At 42.9% G+C, this 21,306-nt stretch overlaps 2 protein-coding genes across 2 annotated transcripts; one reads left to right on the top strand and one right to left on the bottom strand.

The window, feature by feature from the left end:
• Window positions 1-1,708: 1,708 nt before the first annotated feature.
• LOC115907837 (borealin-2-like) lies at window positions 1,709-8,336 on the top strand. The gene is made up of 10 exons (XM_030956008.1): window positions 1,709-1,909; window positions 2,156-2,284; window positions 3,241-3,281; window positions 3,638-3,698; window positions 4,317-4,384; window positions 5,148-5,215; window positions 5,887-5,925; window positions 6,989-7,121; window positions 7,338-7,424; window positions 8,180-8,336. The coding sequence occupies exons 1-10, from the start codon at window positions 1,753-1,755 to the stop codon at window positions 8,225-8,227; spliced, it is 831 nt and encodes a 276-aa protein (XP_030811868.1). The 5' UTR covers window positions 1,709-1,752; the 3' UTR covers window positions 8,228-8,336.
• Window positions 8,337-9,046: 710 nt separating this feature from the next.
• Window positions 9,047-20,340, bottom strand: DNAJA2 (DnaJ heat shock protein family (Hsp40) member A2). The gene is made up of 9 exons (XM_030955995.1): window positions 20,167-20,340; window positions 17,432-17,491; window positions 16,247-16,467; window positions 14,886-14,966; window positions 14,430-14,563; window positions 13,035-13,231; window positions 11,472-11,616; window positions 11,168-11,295; window positions 9,047-10,665 (listed from the first exon to the last, which is right to left on the bottom strand). Exons 1-9 carry the CDS (start codon window positions 20,242-20,244, stop codon window positions 10,477-10,479), a joined length of 1,233 nt encoding a protein of 410 aa, XP_030811855.1. The 5' UTR covers window positions 20,245-20,340; the 3' UTR covers window positions 9,047-10,476.
• Between the last annotated feature and the right edge of the window lie 966 nt (window positions 20,341-21,306).

Here is a 21,306-nt window from a genome sequence, read left to right as displayed (position 1 = left end):
ATAATTAATTCTGTAATGTAAGGAGTGGTAACCAGGAGTCAAGCAAGCCAGACTTCTTTCTTCACAGAGAGGATCAGCCAGGCAGCTGAGGCTGATCAACGGTGTCCTGAAAGCTTTGGTGAGGTGTTGTCAGTTCCCTTTTTAAAAAACTTCTTACATGGCTTGTAGGAGATTAAACTTACAGAGCAGCACTGTAACTTTCTGAGGTGCCAGTTTTGCAGTGACACCTCAGAATTACTTTAATGGTGTTTGGTAATTTCAAAGTAAACAAAATTTAGGGGAAGGGAAACTAGTCCTGCTTCTGTAAACATATATGCATATGGCAGAACTACCAAAAGCAGGATATTCTTTTCTTTATATCAGGATTTTGAGTGTTTTCTGGAACAAAAAAACAATTGCCTATTAGTCTGGAAAAGGGTTTTTTTGGGGGTGTGGGAAGTGGAGTACATTGTTTGTTTTACAAACAAGAAAATTGTCTGATACAAAATACTTATATTATGAATTGTCAGTCAGATTTTTTGCAGCTCTTTTTGAGTGACACAGTCTGTCCCATCTGGCTCAGGAGATGTGCCAGATCAATATGATACAGAAAAAGCTACTCACTTCAGAGAGCTTGAAGCATCCATATACACAATGTGAAAACCACTAGTGTTTTAAAGCATTATCTAAATGCCTTTTTGCACAGTTCCTTGCTCAAATTTGTACAAACACCCAGATACAATAATATCTCTATTTTTTTTTATTTAGATACATGCAAGATAACTTTCTTCATAGAAAGAAGAAACTTTTCTTGCATGTATCGATATGTATGTAACGATATTTTTATCATATTTTTATATATTCAGTACTTGGTGTAGCCACGCCTTTCTAATGTTCCCTGTTACTACGTTTTTGTTAAATCCTGTCTTCACCTGATCAGAATTTGCAGGAACTGTAACCATTTGCACTGGACAGAGCAGGTTATTCGCTTGGTTAGCTCTGAAGCCCTGCATGCTCTGCACAGTGAGTAGCAGTAATTTAGTGTCATTTAGCTAAACCCAAAGCTGAGCTGTGGAACGGGGCCCTTCCTATGGAGCCCAGAGCCTTCCCAGCGCCTGGGGGAGCCGAGCACCGCCTGGCCCAGCCCTGAGCACAGTCCCGGGGATGGAAACGCTCACCTGCTCCATGCAGCTCCTGAGTGCCCGGGGCGCCTCCAAACAGGGAACAAATCGTCGCAATTCATTCATGTGTGTGAGAGAGAGCCTGCCCAGCTCCTGCAGGGCGTAAGGATCATTAAATCGTGGAATCATGGAATGTTGAGGGTCTGGAATGGACCTTAGAGGACAGCTTGTGCCAACCCCCCTGCCTGGGCACGGACAGCTCCCACATGGCTGTTCAAGGCCTTATCCACCCTGGCCTTGAGAACTGCCGGGGTTGTGGCACCCACAACCTCCCTGGGTTCCAGCGTCTACCACCCTCAGGGTAAATAATTCCTCTCTACTATCTAACCTCAGCTTCCCCCCTTTCAATTTGTACCCATTCTTCCTCGTCCTGTCACTTAGAGGTGCCAACTCCTGAGGCACCTCCGAGAGGGGCACTCCCACCCCCCCTTCCCCTCACGGCGTTCCCTCCCTTCTGACAGAGCCCGGGGACCGCGGACTCCGCTCGTCCCCCGCCCCGGCGGCTCCCGGCCGCCCCTGCCCGCCCCGGGGTGTGTCCGGCCGGTCCCGCTGCGGGCACGGCTGCGGGCACGGCTCGGCCCGGCTGTCGGCCATGGCCCCGGGGAAGGCCCCGTGCCGGCGGCGCAGCAGCGACTCGGGCGTGGAGCCGGACCGCGGGGCGCTGCCCCGGGACAGGGACCGCACCGCGCTCTCCCAGAAGAAGAGGGACCAGCGCATCGCGCTCTTCCTCAGCGACTTCGACCAGCAGGGTAGGGCCGGGGCGGCCCGGGCTGGGGAGGGAACGGCGGCCCCGGGCCCGGAGAGCCCCCTCGGGCAGGGCCGCTTGCTCCACGCCCCGGGTTGGCGGCTGATGGAGGTTCCGGGCGCTCCCACTCCCTGCTCGGATTTCTCCGGATAAATCGCCGTTTTAACTTTCTTTTATAGCGCGGTCTTGCAGTGCTTATACTTGGAAACATGTAACACGCGTGGCAATAAGAGCGTGTTTTGTTTTAAAGCCAAGGAGCACATCCAGGAGATGAAGAAGGAGCTCGATTCGCTTTTGCAGACAGCGGAGAAGGCGTTTGCGGTGGAGCTGCTGACGATGCCGGCCGCCGTCAGGAAGATGAGAAGGAAAGAGGTGCTCGGTGAGAGTGCGTGGCCCTGTGCCCGGGGTGCGGGCAGCGGTGTGCCCGGGGCCAAGGGAGAACACCTGGGAGCTTGCTGCCTTTCAGGGAAAGGTTTGCTTTGTCTGCCCTATATTTTAAGCAGATCAGCAGTGCTGTAACCCAGCAGATGCTCGCTGAGCACTCCTGTTCAAGTAGACTGATCTGTGTAATGCAGGCTATAGAATTAGTTGGTGACTAGTCTGGAGAGTATTGTTATGTGTGCACTTAGGTAATATTATTTGAAGTCTGAAGAGACAAGAAATAATTACAAACCTAGTGTTTTCTGTGTGTAAAACCAACCATTTTTGTTCATCTGAATCTGCTCATCCTTAGCTACCGAGATTATTCTCTTTGTTAATTTGAACTCTCCTGAGCCATTCTAATCTAGTCATATACCTGTGATGATAAGCAAACAAGTTTAACTCCCATTGATGCAGAGGTTTAAGATGTGTACACTCAGCATCAGATGTATATTCTAGTGAGAACTGATGTTTCTGGAATCTGCCTTGCAGCTGGAAATTGTAGGGGCCACACAGAGATCAAACCATCTTGAAGAACTTGAGTTTACTGTAAGCCTGAGTATGTGTTTTGTTGTCCTTCTGGAGACACTTCTGCCCAAGAGCATTAGCTGTCTGCAGTGCAATGTGAGCATGTGGTGGTTCTTTGAATGTGGGTGGATACCCTGTGTGCCTACACTTGGGATTCTTTCAAGGATAAACACTGACATGGCCTCAGATTTTCATTGTTGTTTAGTAGGAGTGACTGTCCTACAAGACTGGAATCTTGTTCAAATGTAACATATATGCTGACCTAGGGTTACCTATTTAACCACTGTAATCCTGAATTACTTGTTTGGCTTCTGAACCATAAGAATATGAAGATAAAAATTATGCAAGTAATAGCATCTAAATAAGTTATAATTTCTTGAGTTACAGATTTGCAAGGACGGGAGGAAGTGGCTCTTGCTGCTGCAGTCGTAAGTGTGTGTTTTCAAATCTTATCACAATTTACAGAATAGAATTCTTCTCTCCCTGCTGTAAATACTTCAGACAAATGATTTCATTTGGCTGTGTGTTTAAATAGAAGATGATATGAAATGACTTGGCAGCCAGCCATGGTGCAGTTATGAACATTACCTAAAGTTTTAGGATCTTCTGCTGGCAGAAATTCAGATGTTTCCAAAAAAAGCCAAAAAAACAACTGGTGTTTAGCTAATCCCACTTCCTGTCAGTTGCTTTCATGCCCTTTTAGTTCACTGCCTCTTGTAACATGATATGCATCTACTGGGAAAAATCTGACGACCTCCCCTTGTTGGATAAACATTTTTTTCAGACTGACTGCTCTGTAGAAGACATGCCAAATCCCAAACTGGTGAGGACCAACAGCAAAAAAGGCAGGTCAACTCATTAATATATAGCCTGTGATTCTTGCATTTTTTTTTACTGGTTTGAACTGAGCATTTGTAAAATGACTATTAAGCCTGAAGAATACAAGAGAGAAAAGTGCATAACAGACCCCCAGCATTCAGTGTGGAGGATCATGAGCTATGCTATTGTACAGGTACTTTAAAGCATGAGATAGGAGCTTCTGGCCTTTGCATTTATCAGGGGAAATGGTGAGAAGAGACAGATTTAAGCCTTTACAATATAGCAGGAGAGCTAGGAAAGCCACCCCTCTTTTCTTAGGTTTCCCTTAACATTCTGTCCATTGAGCTTTGTAAGAAAAATACCATTTTTCTTCATATCCCCAAATATGCAGTAAGGAGGATTCTACCACTGGGGTGTAATTCTGTTTTGTCTGTGGGCTGAGGGATTATCTGAGGTCCTGTGTGTCCCAGTGCCTGCTGAACACACAGAGTTTGCTCTGACCTGTGTCCCAAGTGAATGACATTGGATGGCACAAGGGCCAGAGCTGTCCGGGCGGGGAAAGAGGCTTCAAACATGAGGCTGAAGTGGTGTTTTGTGCTCTTCATGAACTCTTTATTTTCCTTGTCTTGCTAATACATTTATAGTTAAGGTAACTACAATTGTTGAATATGAAGATACCAAGCACAGTTCTGCAAAGAAAATAACTAAAAAAGTAAGTTTATTCTGTTTTTATTCTAAAACCATAAGGACTTAATCAGTTTTGATCTGCCACAAGCCCTGCTGGATCCATGAGAAGGCAGGCCAGTGCTCTGCTGTCAGTTGGAAAAGTCAGTTATTTTAAATGTAATATATTTGAAGTTAAGCAAGGCTAACTGTAAATTATTTTTATAATGAAATATGGTATCTGGACTTCTAGTGACTAATTCACACAGGCTGGCAAGTACTGGCATGGTCATTCTCTCTTGACTTGCCAGTAAGTCTTGATGGTTTGAGGAACCATATTTTGTTGAAACTTATTTTTAAAATCAATCTTGTGTTTAATCCATGCTTTTCTATAACTGAGTTGTGCATTATTGTCTCTAAACCAAATCAAGTGTTTTAGTTTTGCCACCTCAGTCTCTCTGGGCAGTGTAGCTCCTCAGCCAGACACTGATGTAGCAAGCTGACAACTAATACAAAAAAGATTCTGTGCAATTACAGACTTCTACTGTAAAAAGGCTTAAAAGTTGGAAGGTGTATATTAGGTGGTTGGTTATACAGAACTTCAGTAGGAATAAATATGTTTTGGCATTATAAAACTTCTTTTAGAATGTATATTTGGCATTTTATATATATATATTTCAAAGGCAGCAGTATGGGGCTTAACTACCTTTTTTTTAACAGGGAATTTTTACAGTATTGTTCCCTGCAAATACCTATCATTTTGCTTTCAAATCCTACCTTTTTTAACGGCAGTCTTATATATAAATTTTTAGATTTCCAAAACCAGGTCACTGGTTTCACTGGCCTCTGGTTTAAGTGGCAAACTGAACTCTCTTTCTAGGTAAGACTGATCTTTGATAGCTTATTTAACTCACCTGAATTTTTGAGTGCTGAACACAATTATTTTCAAATATAGTAGCTGAGATTTGAGTTCAAAGGAAATACATCTGATAAGGATTCTTCCATAACCTGAGATGCACTGTGGTGATGTGAACCTGAGCAAAAAAGCACCTGTAGCTGATGAAGGCATAATGGTGCACAGTTCTGAACTCAGGGGAGCAGTACAGATTCCCAAACAATACTAATGGAAGAGAGCATGTAAGGAAAGCATCTTTGCTCTGCTAGTGCTGCTGAATTGTTCTGTAATAAACACCTAACTTGGGTATTGCAGCCCTCCCTTGCTCAGTAACATAAATTATTATTGTGTTCTTGTATCGTTTTAATCCCACTGTGTCATGTTTACCTCAGGAGGGCTTTTTCACATGTGTTTTTCACACTAGATCCCTGTCATGGGACACTTCAGTATTCTCTAATCCACTGAGTGTCTACCTTCATCCTAGCTAAAACTTTACAGTAGAAGTAGAAGAGGAGGAAATAAATAAAAATAGTAAACCAACAAAATAAAACCCCCAGCAAAACACAAAGCCAGTAACTACTTTTTTTTAGTGTCTGTTTACTCTTCTGCTAGTGAAGCTTGCAAAAGGATGCTAAGTCTCTTTGTTTTCATTGCAGTACCACGAATCTCAAAGCCACTCCAAAGGGAGCTAAAAGGTAAGGAGTTTTCAGTTTGCTCTTAATCAACAATTTTGTTCAATACCAAGACACTATATATTATTATCAATCTAGATGTAACAGATCTTCATGGTCTGCCACTAAATGTATCAGTAGGGGTGCCAAACCAGTTACACCTCCTGCTTTGGGTGTGGGTGTTAGCTTACATTATTGTGGAGGCACAGGATTTGATGTCCTAACTAAATCAGTTTTAAAAAAATGTATTTAGAGTATAAATGCTATTCTCACTGTTTACAGACTTACATCTCAAACTGGTTCTCAAAGCCCAACCGTGATTAAAATGTCACCAATACTGCTTTATTAAAAGAAAAATAAACCAATCCCCACAAACCCCTCAACCAAATACACTGATAATCAGTTCTTGGCATCTTGAATAGTCAAGATTTTTAGTTAGTATCATTCTGCATGCACTACAGAGTTTGCTTTTAGCATGAGCTGAAGTGAGAGGGTGAGCAACTTAAATGGGTCCTGAAACCAGAAAGTGGTTCAGTTTCACCTTGGCCTGCTATAAATGTCAGAGGCTTGTTTCCATGCAGAACACACCCAAATCTTACATTTTTAAAGTAAAATAATAACTATTGTATAATAGCAACTTAGGAATTCTGCATGGCATAAGGCACACCCTGTGTGTCTGAGAGGTAGCAGCTTTGGTATTTATTGATATCTCCCTCTGTAGTAGACAGATAGAGCACATGTCTTATCTTGAGCCCTGAAGCACGAAGTTTCCTCTTTCCAAAACTGTAAACATTCACTGCTGATATTGGAGAGTGGATATTCTTGTTACTGAGTGGCCAAAATGTCATCTTGTGTCACAGGCTTACAAGGTTACTGCAGTGGCAGGGTCATAAAACGTTACCCAGCAGCGCCCGTAAGTGCTGCTCGTGGTTGGATTTCTGTAGTCTCCTGGCAGAACTGGAAAAATTTAAACATGACTGCCTCTCTCCTAGGTGTATTTCCTACTACTGACATTTATTTCATGCTTGAAAATTTCCAGCAGAACATAGAAAGTTAACCTCAAAGTAACATTTTCATTGTATTCTAGTGCTGGATTACAACAGACTGCCTCAAGAACTTTACCTGCCAGCGGAAGAGTTCAAGGCATGTTAAAGAGAAGTAAATCAGTACCCCAACATAAAAGTGTTCCATTTGTCAACATTCCCCTGGCTGATGGACAGGTATCTTCTTTTTTTAAAAAAACATTTTCAACTTATAGTAGTTCCTCAATGCAAATAGTCTGATAGTGATAGCTTTTGCTATTCCTAAATGAGATGCTGCTAAATGAAAGGAAAATGGTTGCCCAAGTTCTGCAATGTACACGGGAGCACATGAGTTTCAGAGAAGCTGGGCATGCCAGAAAAATCTTTTAATCTTATAATTGTTTTTCTTCACAGACACTGTGTACAGCTGGTGGAGACCTCCGTAACATTGATGTGCAGCTCCTAAATCAGGACACAGTACAGCACATCCATAACCTGGTGGTAAGCTTGAACTAGGAGACTTACAGATCTATGTATTCACACACCTGGTCCCAGGCTTTCATGTCACATTCTGTCATGAATGCAAATTTCAACTCTTTGGAGTTTAATCCTAAACTGGGTGGCATCAGTTGGAAAGAGGAGGAGGGAGGGAAGAACTGCAGCACATGGATCATGTGTGAAAGTAACTGCACTTACAGAAGCATGTGCAGTTTGGTGACAGTGGAGGGGCCACAGGAGCATAAACTCTTCCTTCTGCACTGCTCTGGTGGCTGTCCTGCCACGTGAGCAAACTGCCATTCTCTTATCTCTCATTCACAAAGGCTGACAATGCTACAGATCAGTTTTGAGTCTTCTCACAATCCATTATTCTGTGGCCCTTGCTGAGTAAGAACTACACACCTGTTAAGTCCCTGCTGCAGTTGAACAGGAACTGTCTTAATGGTTGTGAAGCAAAATAAAGTGGACCAGAACTTTGTAGCACCTACTGCCCAACCCTCCTGAAGATAAAGGCACCTGGGCCATTGTTTGAAGTCATGGAAATTATCCAGACATGAGAGATGTTAACCAGTTTACAGTTGTGCAGGTATAGAATCAAGCTTAAGGTCTGGGAGCTGTTCTGCGGTTTTTGTTATGGCTCTGCCTCTGTAGGCAGACATTGGGGAGTGAGAAAGGGCTCTCTGCTTGCTTTAACAGTAGGGACCTTTCTTCCAAGTTCTTTTGGGCAGCTTGAGCTAAAATGAATTTTTCTCCCTCAGAGTGAGCTGACTGTCCTATGTGGAAAGGTAACACCTAAACCAAGTTAATGGAACTGTCTGGTGACTACAAAACATTGGTGACTGCTCTTGCCTTCTGCCTCCCAAGTGTTGAAATCATGTCTAATTATGTCTTAATAAAGCTGTATACTGCCCAGTAAATGTTTATATATAAGCTTTTATATCATGTGATGTGTCTTATTAAGTTCCTGTTATGAAGGATAGCAAAGCAGAAGAAAATTATACTTTTTCTTTATAAAAGGCTTAGGCTAGATTTTAACTAAGTTCACAGCAAAATGAACAGTAAGAGGCTGTATATAGGAAATAAGTTTCTCTAATATCAACTCACAAATAATGAAATACAATGTACTAAATTTTTGAACAGCCTTAAGATACTTTAATAACTTTAGGTATGTGGTAGCATGTATGAATCTAACACAGGAATAAAATTTATTTCCAGTCTTGTGTGTGACACGACAGTAATGTGCAAGATGACAGGTAAAATTAGAATTTATCAGGTGCTGCTGGCAGAATCCAAATTAATGCCAGCTGAGGACTGAAGCAGACCTGCCCTACAGTGATCAGCTCTTCCTCCACCCCTTCACTTCAGCTATCATGTATCCCTTCTTCTCTTCCCCTTCAAAAAACCAAACAACCTGAATGGGGTTTAGAGTATTACTCTCTTTTGCAAGGACTTACAAGCAGAAGACAGGTGTAGTAATTGTTTAAGCATTGCAGGTTACAAGGACTGACTCCTTGGTGACAGCAGTCAGGAGAAAGGCTCAGCATGTAACCATGGCTTCACAAAAAGCAACCCCAAGTTTTAATAAATGAAAATAAAACACCCACTAGAGAATGTCACATCATAAGTCAGTACTGAAATACAGATCAAACAGTATTTATTTTTGCTTCATTTTTAGAGTCTATAACAAGGATGTTCAGCAACACTCAAATGCCAATGCCTACCCAAGCACATTGAAACCCTTGGAGTTTGTCCCTCCAACCTCATCAATAAAGTGTCAACAACTATCCGAAAAATAACTAAACAAGTCACACTTCAGATTTGTAAAGAAAAGTAGAGCTTCAACTTTCTCACTTAAACAGGAGAGAAACCTTGCTATAGAGGCAGCTTACCAACCCAACACTGTTCATGCACAACAGTTCCTTAGTTAAGGTCACATTTTTGCTTTGTTCTGGCATTTTTGCCAATTAATAGTAATAGAACTGCAGCTGGAGATTTTAATATCTTCATACTTAAACCAAAGTGCAAACTACTAGAAAAGTAACAAACCATCTACATTTATTATGTTTCCAGGTTAAACAATTATTTTTTTTAACCTGGAAACATTTCTCTAGGAAGCGAGGCTGAATCAGACTTTGAATAGGATTCAAAGGCTAAGAGAAAGACACCATTATTTCAAAATTTAATCATTCCCCATTTAAGGGGTTTGTTATCTTTAGACTGAATTCAGATATCCTTGTGTTTTCTTCACACAAAGGGGACATGGCTGCAGCCTTCCCTGTGCCCATTAATTAATTTCTCATTCCAGGAAGAGACTTGAATGTGGCACACAATTGTTATCCATCCAACCTTCACCTAGTCTTAAGGCAGCTTCAGCCTCCCTGTATTTATAAAATATCTATCATCTACATAGTCTCTTCATACACAGACTAGTTAAAGCCACTGGAAAAGTAAGAGTTACAAGGCAAAAGAAATATATTATACACCAACTGCTTTTATTTAATTTCAGAAACCGTTCACAAGATGGTAGAAAAAAACTTACAACCACTTCTAATTTAGTCTTTCATTGTTCCCAGTCAGCTCTAAACCCATTATGTGCAAAGCCCAGTTACCATGCATCTAGATGATAGATACAGGCTATGAAATTCTTGATTCTACTTGTAGCAGCTTATGCAGGTGCAGCCAAATACCAAGCCTCAGGACAAATTGTACACAAACTTTACAATGTAGAATTTGAATTTAAAATATGAAACTTAAAATCTACACAAAACTGGTAAAAATCAAGCACAGATACGAGGACAAACTTAAAACCCATGTGAAAAGGAGTCTCGTCTTCCTTTCAAGTGCTTTATTCTGCTACACAGTCAAAATGAAGATGTAAGCTTGTGGTTAGTTTAAATTACACTCTGTAGATACTATAGACCAATTTAAAAGTTACACATACAGCAATAGATGTCCATTGGTTCGTCTGGATTACTTATACAATCCAGCTGGATTGTTGAAAACAAGTCAGGCAAAATTTGAAAGAAAATCCTTGTGCAACTTTTTAGACAAATGTTTACTGGTGGGCACACTGTACCCCAGGTCCATGATGGCTGCTTTCTTCATCAGAACTATCATTATAAGCTTCACGTCTCTGGCCACCACCTGAACCACGAGTGGTATCAAATTCTTGAAGATCTACCTCTTCTGCATCACCAATTACATTGGGAAATTCTGGTCTAGCTGGCAGAAGATCTTCAAGTTCCTGCCCCAAAGAAAGAAATGCATTCAGTATTGCATCTAGAAAACCTAAATAAAGTGACTGGTTCCCCATACCTTCGAGGCACCTCTAAGAGCAGGTTTGGCTTAACAAGTCTATGCTGATGAAAGGCCTGAACTGCAGAGTCATTTAAAAGCATTTGTATCAACTGGAAGACACCACTTGAAGAAAACCAACAGCTCCACGTATCATCAACCAGAAGTGCAATCAGTATATACAGTTGCACTCCATAAACTTATCACACAGCAACAGAAAGATTCTCCTCCTGCCCTCATCTGTGTACCATCTGCACAGCTCTTAAATACAGTTTCCACAAATTCATATTTCAAGGGCTATTTCCAAGTAACACATGGCCCATAAAAAAGGTTAAAAGAACTTCACTTGCATCTGAATTTAAGCACTGAGAGCAAGCCCATGAGGTAAAACACAGGCTCTTTGCACACACTGTCAAGTAAGACACCACATTTATGCTTGAACAACTACTTACTGAAAGCTTTTCTGGGCTAATCCAGTTATTTTCAGGAAACTGAACATCAAATTTAATGTAGAGATCCCCTTTCTCAAAAGGATTGCGATACTGTGGCATTCCTTCCCCTCTGACTACACGAACACAACCTGCAATTCAAAGAGAAGTAAAGTAATCAGCAAAGTGCTACTGCAGAGCCACTCTCTCTCCATACAGTTCTTTGTTTCCCCAGCCTGGGCTCAGTTAACAGGACGACAAGGGTGGGATTAAGTGCTGAAGAGTCACAACAGCATAATCAAAGAAATCCTTATCAGGTCAAGCCTACCTGGTTCAATTACTTTTCCAGGAGGATATTTAACCACAATCTGACGTCCATCAAGGTGCTTAAATGTGAACTGAAATCCACACAGTGCTTCAACAAGTCCAATCTTGTGTGTCATATGCAAATCATTCACATCCCGCTGGAACACCTGGGAAACAAAGGAGATCTCCTTTCTAGTATTGCAATCACAACTCCACCAGACTCATTACTGAGAGTTCATTATTATTATTTACCCTTAAAACTCAACGTCAGAGCAACAGCCTTTGTATGAAGTGAACCTGATTCTATTAATTCAGATGATTTAACATGCTTAGGAAGTTTGTGTCTGACCAAGTGTCATCTAAAATACGCCAAACCACACCACATACCAAGGTAGGATTCAAATTAAACCAGGCCTGTACAGCAGCCCCAACTTTCACCCCCAACATCTTCCACAGAAGCAACCTATAAACAAAACTGACAACACTTCAACACTATTGCACCTGCACTGGAGTATATAAACCACACCTTTGTTTTTCAGCTCTTGTCCTCAAGCATATCTGCTTTAGCTCCCTTGACCTACAGCAGGACTTTGATCACTTGGTCCACAGCTGTCAGAAGAGATCTTTAGGCCACATAACTCAGGATTCTTAATCAGATTAAATCTTAAAATTTGTCCACTGGCAGACAAATGGACAGTGGACATTTGTCCACGGAGCCCCATCTCAAGAGAAATTTTAAGAACAAGGTCTATCTAGTTTTACTCACTAGGACAAAGTACAGACTGGCAGATTAGCAGTCCTTGACATAGCTTTGAAAAGCTTACAAAGTACCTAATTAGCAGATAACCAATATTACATCCTTAATATATGACTGTAGTTTAAATTTGTACCCTATGCTACTCTGTCACAACAGAAAACTCCTCGAGTGTAACACACAAACTGTTTCTTATTTCATCATCGCTATTAGAATTAAAAAAGGAGCAGTCACCTCAACTCTGCCCCACACGAGTTTTAACAGAAGATAAATTGCAATATTTAATTCCAAAGTGCAGTGATTCCAGCATACAGTGAACATAAGTCTTACCAAACCAGTATAAAATAATAATGTTTGTTTTGTTAAGTTAATCAGCAACATCACCACTGTTACTTCCAGAGCCACAATAGCAGACACAGAAAGCACCACCTGGGGGTTTTATCAGGAGTTCCCTGCCATGTCACAAGACATGGAAAAAAGCCTCACTTAGAATTTTTTTAGTGTCACAAGCAAAGCAGACTAAAGTTAACATCCTGAATGGCTCTTCACTGCATCTACTGCATCAAAGTCAGTCAGAGCTTATCTGAGCAGCTGCCTTTTGCTAGCATTAGGAGGCACCAGAAGCTGCCAGGCCCCTGGCTAAGGACTTGCCCAGTTTTTTCTGGCACACCATGAAAGCTGTGTTACACATTATAAATCTATTAAAAGCTATTCCCCATCTCTCCCAGAGCTGCAACTGTATCAATTACTTTAAATGAATGGCCATCTACAGAACTTAAATATTAACAAGTGAAATAAAAGGCATTTAAAAGATCAACTCAAAAGCATTACCTCATTCTCCTTCTCTTGGAGCAAAAGGACAATATCGCCTGGTTCCACACCAGGAGCCTGATCTGCTTCTCCACTGAATGTAATTCTTTGCCCATGTTTCATGCCTTTATCTACATGGACTTCAAGTATTTTTACCTCTTTGATCACCTTCTTCCCTTCACATTTTTTACAGCGGTCTTTTTCATTAATTACTTCACCTAAATAAAGACAAATTTTGATTTCAGAGATTTTGATATAGTCGCATCCAATTCCTAGGAAAAATTATTTGAAAGCAAGCTGAAGAATTTCCGCAACACAAGTAGTGATTTCGATGCTGCTTTATGAATTCCTCACAAGAGGAAATCCAAGCTTCATTTACTCTAGCTAAGAAAGGGGGAAGGAAGAAAAAAAAAGTTCCCTGACTGCCTCATCTCCCAGAATATCCCCACAAGATGGTCCTGAGTAAATGCAGCCAGGAGAACTGTAGACTCTTGCATACAAAAACAGGGAAAGAGAGCCAGTCACATCAGATTCACCCCTACAAAGGTAATTACTGTTTCCAGCAAACTGAAGGGTGACAATCCAAAATGGCTTCAATGCTCTGTTCTACCTCACCTTTATGTTTCCAGTGAGCTCTTGTCTCTACACACAGTAACCAAAGTATTAAGGCACATGGACTGTAAGATTTCGGTACTAAGTGCCACAAGCAGATGCCTTTGGCTTAAAACATTAAGCTTCTCACCTTAAACCACCTTTCTGTGAAACAAAGCATAACATTATGATGAAGTTGAAACTATAACATATGTAGGTTAGGCATATGAAATGTTAAAGACAACATCATTTATGAAATGTTTTGACAAGTCACAAAATACAGCTCTTTGTAGCTTGAGTGTTGTGACAAGTAAAATCATCCACAAGGTGATGTTACTACTCTGCCAACTACAGAATACATAAAAAGAAATCATATGAAGTGCTGAATTTGCTACCCCTAATCAGAACCAATTCAGGCAAAGATATCATCTTAATTTGAAGAAGTTAAAAATTCAACTTAAGGTTCCCATTTTTAACCTACAATTGTCCTTGGATATCAGGAAATGCAAAAAGAAATAGCTTCTAAAAGAGCAACATCTTGGTTTTTACTTTAACAAAAGAGTAACAGCAGTAAGTAATATTCACATCTAAGTGTTTTTAAAGATGATCAATCCCTGCAGCTCGAGCTTCTAGGCTGTTTTTCAGCACATTACACACTGTAAATCTTGCTGCTGTTCTGAGTGAAATGATTTCTCCATGCTGCCACCAGAGTGGGACGCAGCTGACTGGGTAAGGGCAGAAGTGTCCTGGATAAGTTCCTCCTGAGATTTGAGCAGGAGGCTGGATCCAAGCAAGCACAGAGTAACAGAGCAGAGCCTGGCCTACCTTCTCCATTGCAGTCGGAGCACACGGACTGCATCTGCTGCACCATGCCCGGGGCCAGCTGCCGGATCATGATGCGCACGCCCCGGCCCCGGCAGGCGTTGCACTTCTGAACGGAGCCGGCCTTCCCTCCCTGCCTGCAGCACACAGCACCGGTTGCATCAAAAGGAAGTTCTTCAGAGAGAAATCAGAAACCCCCTGCAGCAGTAGGCTAGCATGCCTACATGCCCAACTGCGCTGCCAATTACAGTTAGGTCTTCTGCTCTCCCACCCTTCCCCCACACAAAGCCCCTGAACAGTTCCAGTTCCATCAACAGCATCATTCAAGTTCAACAATTTGCTGGTCAGAAAACAGGCTCCAGTAAGTCATGTACTGATAAAGATCTGACACAGGAGATCCTTCATTACAGTATGTGCCAACAAAGCAACCAGAGAACTCAAAAATACAAACAAACTTACCCATTACATGCACTACAAAGGACATTCTTGCTAAGCTGTAGTTTAGTTGTCTTTCCATTATACAGATCTTCTAAAGAGACTCTACAAAACAAAGTATTTCTCCTGGGTTATCATTTAACAACTTATTTTCTCCATGTAATTAAAATACTTGCCTAGGACAAATAAAAAAAACAACCTAGATATTCCTAACAAGACTAAATCTGCTATCAACATAAGATTTTAAGCACCATTTTGGCTCCCCTAAAGAGTTACTGAAAAGAAATTCCATACATGTCAATATACACTTGTAAATCTGAACATAGTTTTAGAGAAAAGCTGTAATTTAATCAGAATAAACCAGATAGGATTAGTTGTGCTTCTCAATAAGAAACAAGCTTATCTAGAATTTTAGGTGCTATTATACAGTCATAATGAATTTCTACCAGGCAGGTGAGAAACAAGCCTCTGTAAACACTCCAGACAATAAAATTGTCTATTGCATAAATAGTAAGAACACTGAGTACTTACTACTGTACTGGGTTTTCCACTTTAGTGGGAAGGGGTTAGCATGTCCCCAAAGCCACTTAACTTTTTAGTGTTTCTCCTAAAAGGGTTTGTTAGTGGACAGAAACTTCAACTTAGTGTATTGAGTTGTATTAAGAACAGGTTGCCTGGTATCAGGATTTACAAATAACAACAAAATCAACAAAATCAAAACTCATTAATAATACACCATGGAGTACTAGCTACTAAACAAGCAAGCATGTGAAGCTGAACAGACTTCTCTGAGCACAGTTTGCCAACGACAGGAAAGATGTTGCTTAACTGAAGTTGTTAAAAGGACCTGCTCAGCAGGCAAAAAGCCAGCCATGACTGCAAGAAGAGATCTCCAAAACACAGATGTGATATTCAAGAATGGCTTTGAATAAATAAACAAAAGCAAAACCAAAGCCACCACACACACTTTTCCATTAATTATGAGGTTCAACCATAGTTCCAGCTGGCACTGCCCTATGAATTCAAGTCTTTCCAGAGCACCTCCACCTCCACAGACCAGAATCTGCCTGGTGAGTAATACTTGGCTGTTGAAGGCTTTTCCAGATTAGAACTACCAAACATAATTAAGGGGCAAAACAAAGAAAATAAAGCTAAAAAAGTACATCATTCAAATAACCTGGCAAAGTATTTGGTAGTTTCTAGATTAACCAACCAAGGAAAGTAAGTCCAGATGACTGGCCCCTGCTCTACACACAACATGCAGCTCTGAAAAGCAGTGCAGACTGCAGAGGATCTCAATAAAAAGTGTATCAACAACAGAAACCAGCAGAGTTTCTATGGTCAGGAAAGCTTCAAAGCACAAGCTGCAGCATCAAGGTACTCACTTGAGTGGATGCACCATATCTTCTCCTCTTCTTCTACCATTGCGACTTCTACTCTGGCCACCCATGAAATTGAACAATCCCCCACCAAAGATATGGGAGAAAATATCGTCCATGCCACTGCTGCCACTCCCTTCTCGCAGCCCCTGCTCTCCATATCGATCATACAGCTCACGTTTCTCAGGATTTGACAATACTTCATAGGCAAAGCTTATTTCTTTGAACTAGAAGAGGAAACAGAGTCAAAACAGTGCATGATAATTTAGAACTTCAAGGCAGCATTTTTTGAGTTTCCCCCCGCATGAACACCCATCAATTAAGAAGGTACACAATGAAGCACTTTTCCCTCATTCTAGCATAACTTATTCTTAGCAAGACTTTAAAGTTAGACTTAGTTTTGTTACATCTTACCATAAAATAAGACATTTTACTGCAAAACTTGGTTGGCTTTGTTCTTTACTAGCATAAGACAGATTTCTTACAAATAAAAAAAAAATCCAACCCAAAAAAACCCCAAGTACACAATAGTGCAGAAGCCAAAAGGCAGAATATCCAACAGTTACATACTAACAGCAAAGACTTCAACATGTTGGGCACTTCAAATACACTAACAATTAAGTAGCTAACTGAAAGGTATATTAATGCATTTGGCAAATTAGTATCTTTTCATAGTCATCTCTGCTCACCTCTAAGCAGCCATCAGAACTTCAATTTGGTTAAAGATAATCAGCTGAGTCAACTTAATTGACAATTTTTAAATTGCTTTTAGTATAACAAATCTAATTCAATCGTCCCACATATGTAATTTGGTTTATACTGCAGCAGTTTTAAGAATCTCTACACATACATTTCTGCACGTTGGAAAAACTTGAAAAATTGACAATTTTTTTCAAATTGCTACACAGATGCCATGGCCAGATGACATTATCTCAGGAAATGAGCAGCAGTTTTTTCCTCAGCATTACCTTCTCAACCAATTTGAGCCAACTGCTGCATTTTGTCATGAGGTACACTGGCAGATGTTTAGATTGGGGAGAAGTTGACCAGACAATACTCCCTCTCACACTGAGTATGCTCAACAACTTAAACAGCAAGACCCCAACACCTGTATTCAATTCCTCAGATGTTACTGTAATGGAAAACTTATGGTGTTTAAAAAAAAAAAAAAAAAAGATGAGTCTTTCTTACTTTATCCCCTGCATTTGGATTCTTATCAGGATGGTATTCCTTGGCCAGTTTTCTGTATGCCTAGTTGAAAGAGGTAGAAAATTATTTAAAATTTCCATAAATCAGTTCTTTTCTGAGAAACTCAAATAATGTCCCCAGGAAGAAAGAAAATCCTAATAAAGCAAAGTGTAAATATTATGGTGTTTCAAAGTCACTAATACATTGATACAACCTAAAAATATTTTAATATCACTACATGCACACATTACCCAGACTCACATTCACACACAGCTATGGCACACAATAGCCAGAACTAGTTCTCCTGCTTATCCTCATTAACTTACAGGGAGAATCCCATTTGATTTTCATTGAAATGACTTGCTCTTTAGAACCCACTCAAACCCTACACACAACAGTAAATTTGAACCCGTTTGTCTTTGCCCTCAACCACAGCAGTAGAGTAACAACAAAATGGCTGCCTCAGCTTCCATTCAACCCTAGAACCACCCCTCACAACAATCATTTCCTTCTTCCCCACCTATCACTGATGGAAGGGCTCATCTCACTTTGAGCTCAGCGTATGAGTTACATGTGCAGAAATGTACATAGCACTGCTTTTACTTCAGTTCTGTGAATCAGCAGGAGTAAGTACAGCCAAATCCCCAGAAGGGACTTTCCAGGCTGCTTTTTTCTGACCAGCACTGTGACATTCTGGACCACCACTGGTTCTTCAGCAGCCCTTCATCTGTTCTGCTTACACTTGAGAGGATCAAAGCAAACAACACAGCAGGCAAAGACTTCTCCCACTGGAGCTAATGACAGTAGGAACTTCAACCCTTCCTCTACTCGACCTCAATACCCCTCAGAAGCAATCAGGGGACAGATATTAACAAATTACATTGTATACAGTCTTTTATTTTTCAAATTACACCTATTAAAAAAGCTACAGCGATGCAACAGCAAAAAATTGAGGTATCAATTCTTGGAGAGGATTTTTCATACACTTTATTTCTGAATAACTGAGCACCTAAAGTAACTCTTTAGAAATACTATATTAAGAGCTTTACACACAAAGCATTACAGAAATCACAACTTCTTCGCTACTGAACATACTTTCTTTTTTTAGATCCATTCAGTTATTTCTCATTATTGATTTTATCTTGAAACACTCTGCACTTCTGCATGCAATCAAGACATGATAAAAAACTAGTGAAATAAAAACAATGTTGATATTACAAGCATAATATTCTAAAGCAGAGTAAGTGTAAAAACCAAAACTCATATATCCTACTGGACAAATCACCCATCAGGAACAAAGCATAATGTTCCACAAACCTGTGTATTCTATGTCATAATGGATGTTCTCCATATATTTTAAGTATTACAACCAAGAAAAAAAGCAAAACACCACTAAACTGATAACCTAAATAACATTATCTAATGAGGAAAAAAGGAGCTTGCAATGGTGATCTTTAAAAAGAGAAAGCCCTCACATCTTTTCTGATAACAGCATTCCAGGCCAGAGCAACTCTTACAACTACCCATGGCCCTAAAGGAAACCATCATTATTTCATCAGAACCAAATCCAGAACCAAGGTCTACACTGGGAACATATACAGCTTCAGTAAGAGTTAATTTAGCCACTGTAAAAGCCTGTTCTCTTAGCTTCTTCAGAGCAAGATTAGTTTTCAATATTTCTATACTATTATACAGGTTAAAATACCAGATTTTAAAGCACCTATGAAACCTCTCAAGGACAATAAGATATACAGAAACTACTTGGTGTTGCAGACAGTTGGAAAATCTACATTCCACGAATAGTCTAATAAGTGGTAATTAATACTGGGTGGTGCAGGCTATCCTAGCACAAAACTGCTCAGGTTTTCATTCTTAAAGGACACAGCTTTAAGCGAACCCTGTAATAAACTGAAATATTCTGGTGGGCAGTGCTGTATACTAAACACAACCTTCTCAGCGCCTGCCCTCCATCTCCAGCACAATTTCAACACTGCAATTGCCGAGCCCTGCACAAATTAGGCTGCCGCGTGCATGACGGGTAAGGCGCAGTTGTTGGTGCCAGCACCACCCACCCGCGGAAGCCTCTGCTAGTGAACCGTCTGGTTCATTCTCCTCCCTCACGTGGAAACGGTCATTAAGGCCTCCACAAAAAAAAAAAAAAAGAAAAAAAAAGGAAAAAAGAAAAAAGGGGGAAAAAAAGTGCTTTATACACTACAGGATGGAATTGCTATAGTGACGACCTGGCTCCAAGTTTTCACCTCCCCTCTTTGTTTACCTCGCCTTCCCGCGTTCGGCCTGGGAGGAACCGCATCTATGAGCGAAACCGAATCCTCCCAGGGCCTGCACGTGGGGCAGACAATGGCACCGGTGAGGCTCGACCCGCAAGGATTCTCACCCCCGAAGAGCCCTTGCGGCCGCGCTCGGCGCGGTGCGGCGGGGGCGGGACGAGCCGCGTTCCGCCCGCGCCAGGAGCCCACGCGGAACGCGCCGGGCCAGGGACGCGGCGAGCGCGGCCGGGCCCCGCCGCCTGCTCCTCCCGCCGGGCCCTCGCCCTGCCCGCGGCCTCCCCAACCGCTCGGCCCCCGGGCGCGGCCTACCGGGCACCGCGCCGCAGCCTCAGCCCCGCCGCCCACCCCCCGCGCCCCGCTCGGCCCCGCTGCCCTCGCCGCCCGCCCGCCAGGCCCTGCCCGGCCAGGCCCAGCACCCCCACCGCCCGACCTCCCGCCCCTCCGCCGCACCTTCTTGAGTTCATTGTCGGAGGCGCCGGGCGGCACGCCCAGGATGTCGTAGAGCTTCGTGTCGGCCACGTTAGCCATGGCGGGGCGGCGGCGGGGCCGAGCGGGGCCGGGCGGGCCGAGGGCGGCGCGGGCAGGCCGAGACCGGCGGCAGGACACGGACACGGACCGGCCGCGACGTCACCGCGCACGCGCTGCGTCACCGCGCCGCGACGCGCGAGGCGCGCGGCCCCGCCCCCGCGGCGGCCCTGACCCAGTTCCGGAGCGGCGCGGCAGGGGGCGCTGTGCCGGGGCCGTGAGGGCACGGGGGGGAGCGGGCGGCGCTCCGGAACGGCGGCCTCGGCTGTCCCGCCTGGTAGTGCGCAGAGCCAGCGGCTCGGAGAAAACCTCTGGGATCGTGCAGTCTCACCTATGACCGAACACTTCCGTGCCAACCAGACCCTGGTACTGAGTGCCCTGAGCAGTCTTAAACACCCCCAGGGACGGTGACTCCACCGTCCTCCCTGGGCAGCCCGTTCCAGTATCTGTGAAAAAATTGGACCTTATATCCAACCTGACCGTGCCTCAGTGCAGCTTAAGACTATTCTCTCACCCTGTCACTGCCTGGGAGAAGAGCCTGACCCCCACCCGGCTGCACCTTCCTTTCAGTGAGTTGTAGAGAGTGATAAGTTCCCCCCGAGCTTCCTTTCCTCCAGGCTGAGCCCGCTCAGCTCCCTCAGCTGCTCCTCATCAGACCTGTACCCCAGATTCTTCCCCAGCTCCCTCAGCTGCTCCTTATCAGACCTGTACCCCAGATTCTTCCTCAGCTCCATTGCCCCTTCTCTGGACTCCCTTCAGCACCTCAATGTCCTTCCAGAACTGAGGGGCCCAGAACTGGACACTGCACTCGAGGTGTGGCCTCACCAGTGCCCAGTACAGTGGGACAGTCACTGCCCTGGTCCTGCTGGGACAATCCCTGGGACAATCCCTGCCCTATTCCTGGTACAGGCCAGGGACCACTGGCATTCTTGGCCACCTGGGCACACCTGGCTCATGTCCAGCCTTTGTTGACAAGCACCTCCCGGTCCTTTTGCACCAGACACTTCCCAGCCACTCTGCCCCAGCCTGGAGTGCTGCAGGGTGTTATTGTGGCCAAAGGGTGGG

The sequence above is a fragment of the Camarhynchus parvulus genome, chromosome 11 (assembly GCF_901933205.1).
Source record: "Camarhynchus parvulus chromosome 11, STF_HiC, whole genome shotgun sequence".
Lineage (NCBI taxonomy): Eukaryota > Metazoa > Chordata > Aves > Passeriformes > Thraupidae > Camarhynchus > Camarhynchus parvulus.
Note: the sequence above shows the minus strand (reverse complement) of the source record. Positions and strands in the feature narration are given on the sequence as shown.

Bases quoted from the DNA above. Each gene is read 5' to 3' on its own strand.
- DNAJA2 (XM_030955995.1), bottom strand. From the start codon at position 20,244: ATGGCTAACGTGGCCGACACGAAGCTCTACGACATCCTGGGCGTGCCG. The intron at 16,468-17,431 runs GTAAGAAAGACT...TTCCTCTTCTAG, and splicing joins ATCCAAATGCAGGGGATAAA to TTCAAAGAAATAAGCTTTGC. The intron at 14,564-14,885 runs GTAAGTTTGTTT...TGTGTGCTGCAG, and splicing joins CTTTGTAGTGCATGTAATGG to GCAGGGAGGGAAGGCCGGCT.
- LOC115907837 (XM_030956008.1), top strand. From the start codon at position 1,753: ATGGCCCCGGGGAAGGCCCCGTGCCGGCGGCGCAGCAGCGACTCGGGC. The intron at 2,285-3,240 runs GTGAGAGTGCGT...CTTGAGTTACAG, and splicing joins GAGAAGGAAAGAGGTGCTCG to ATTTGCAAGGACGGGAGGAA. The intron at 5,926-6,988 runs GTAAGGAGTTTT...ATTGTATTCTAG, and splicing joins ACTCCAAAGGGAGCTAAAAG to TGCTGGATTACAACAGACTG.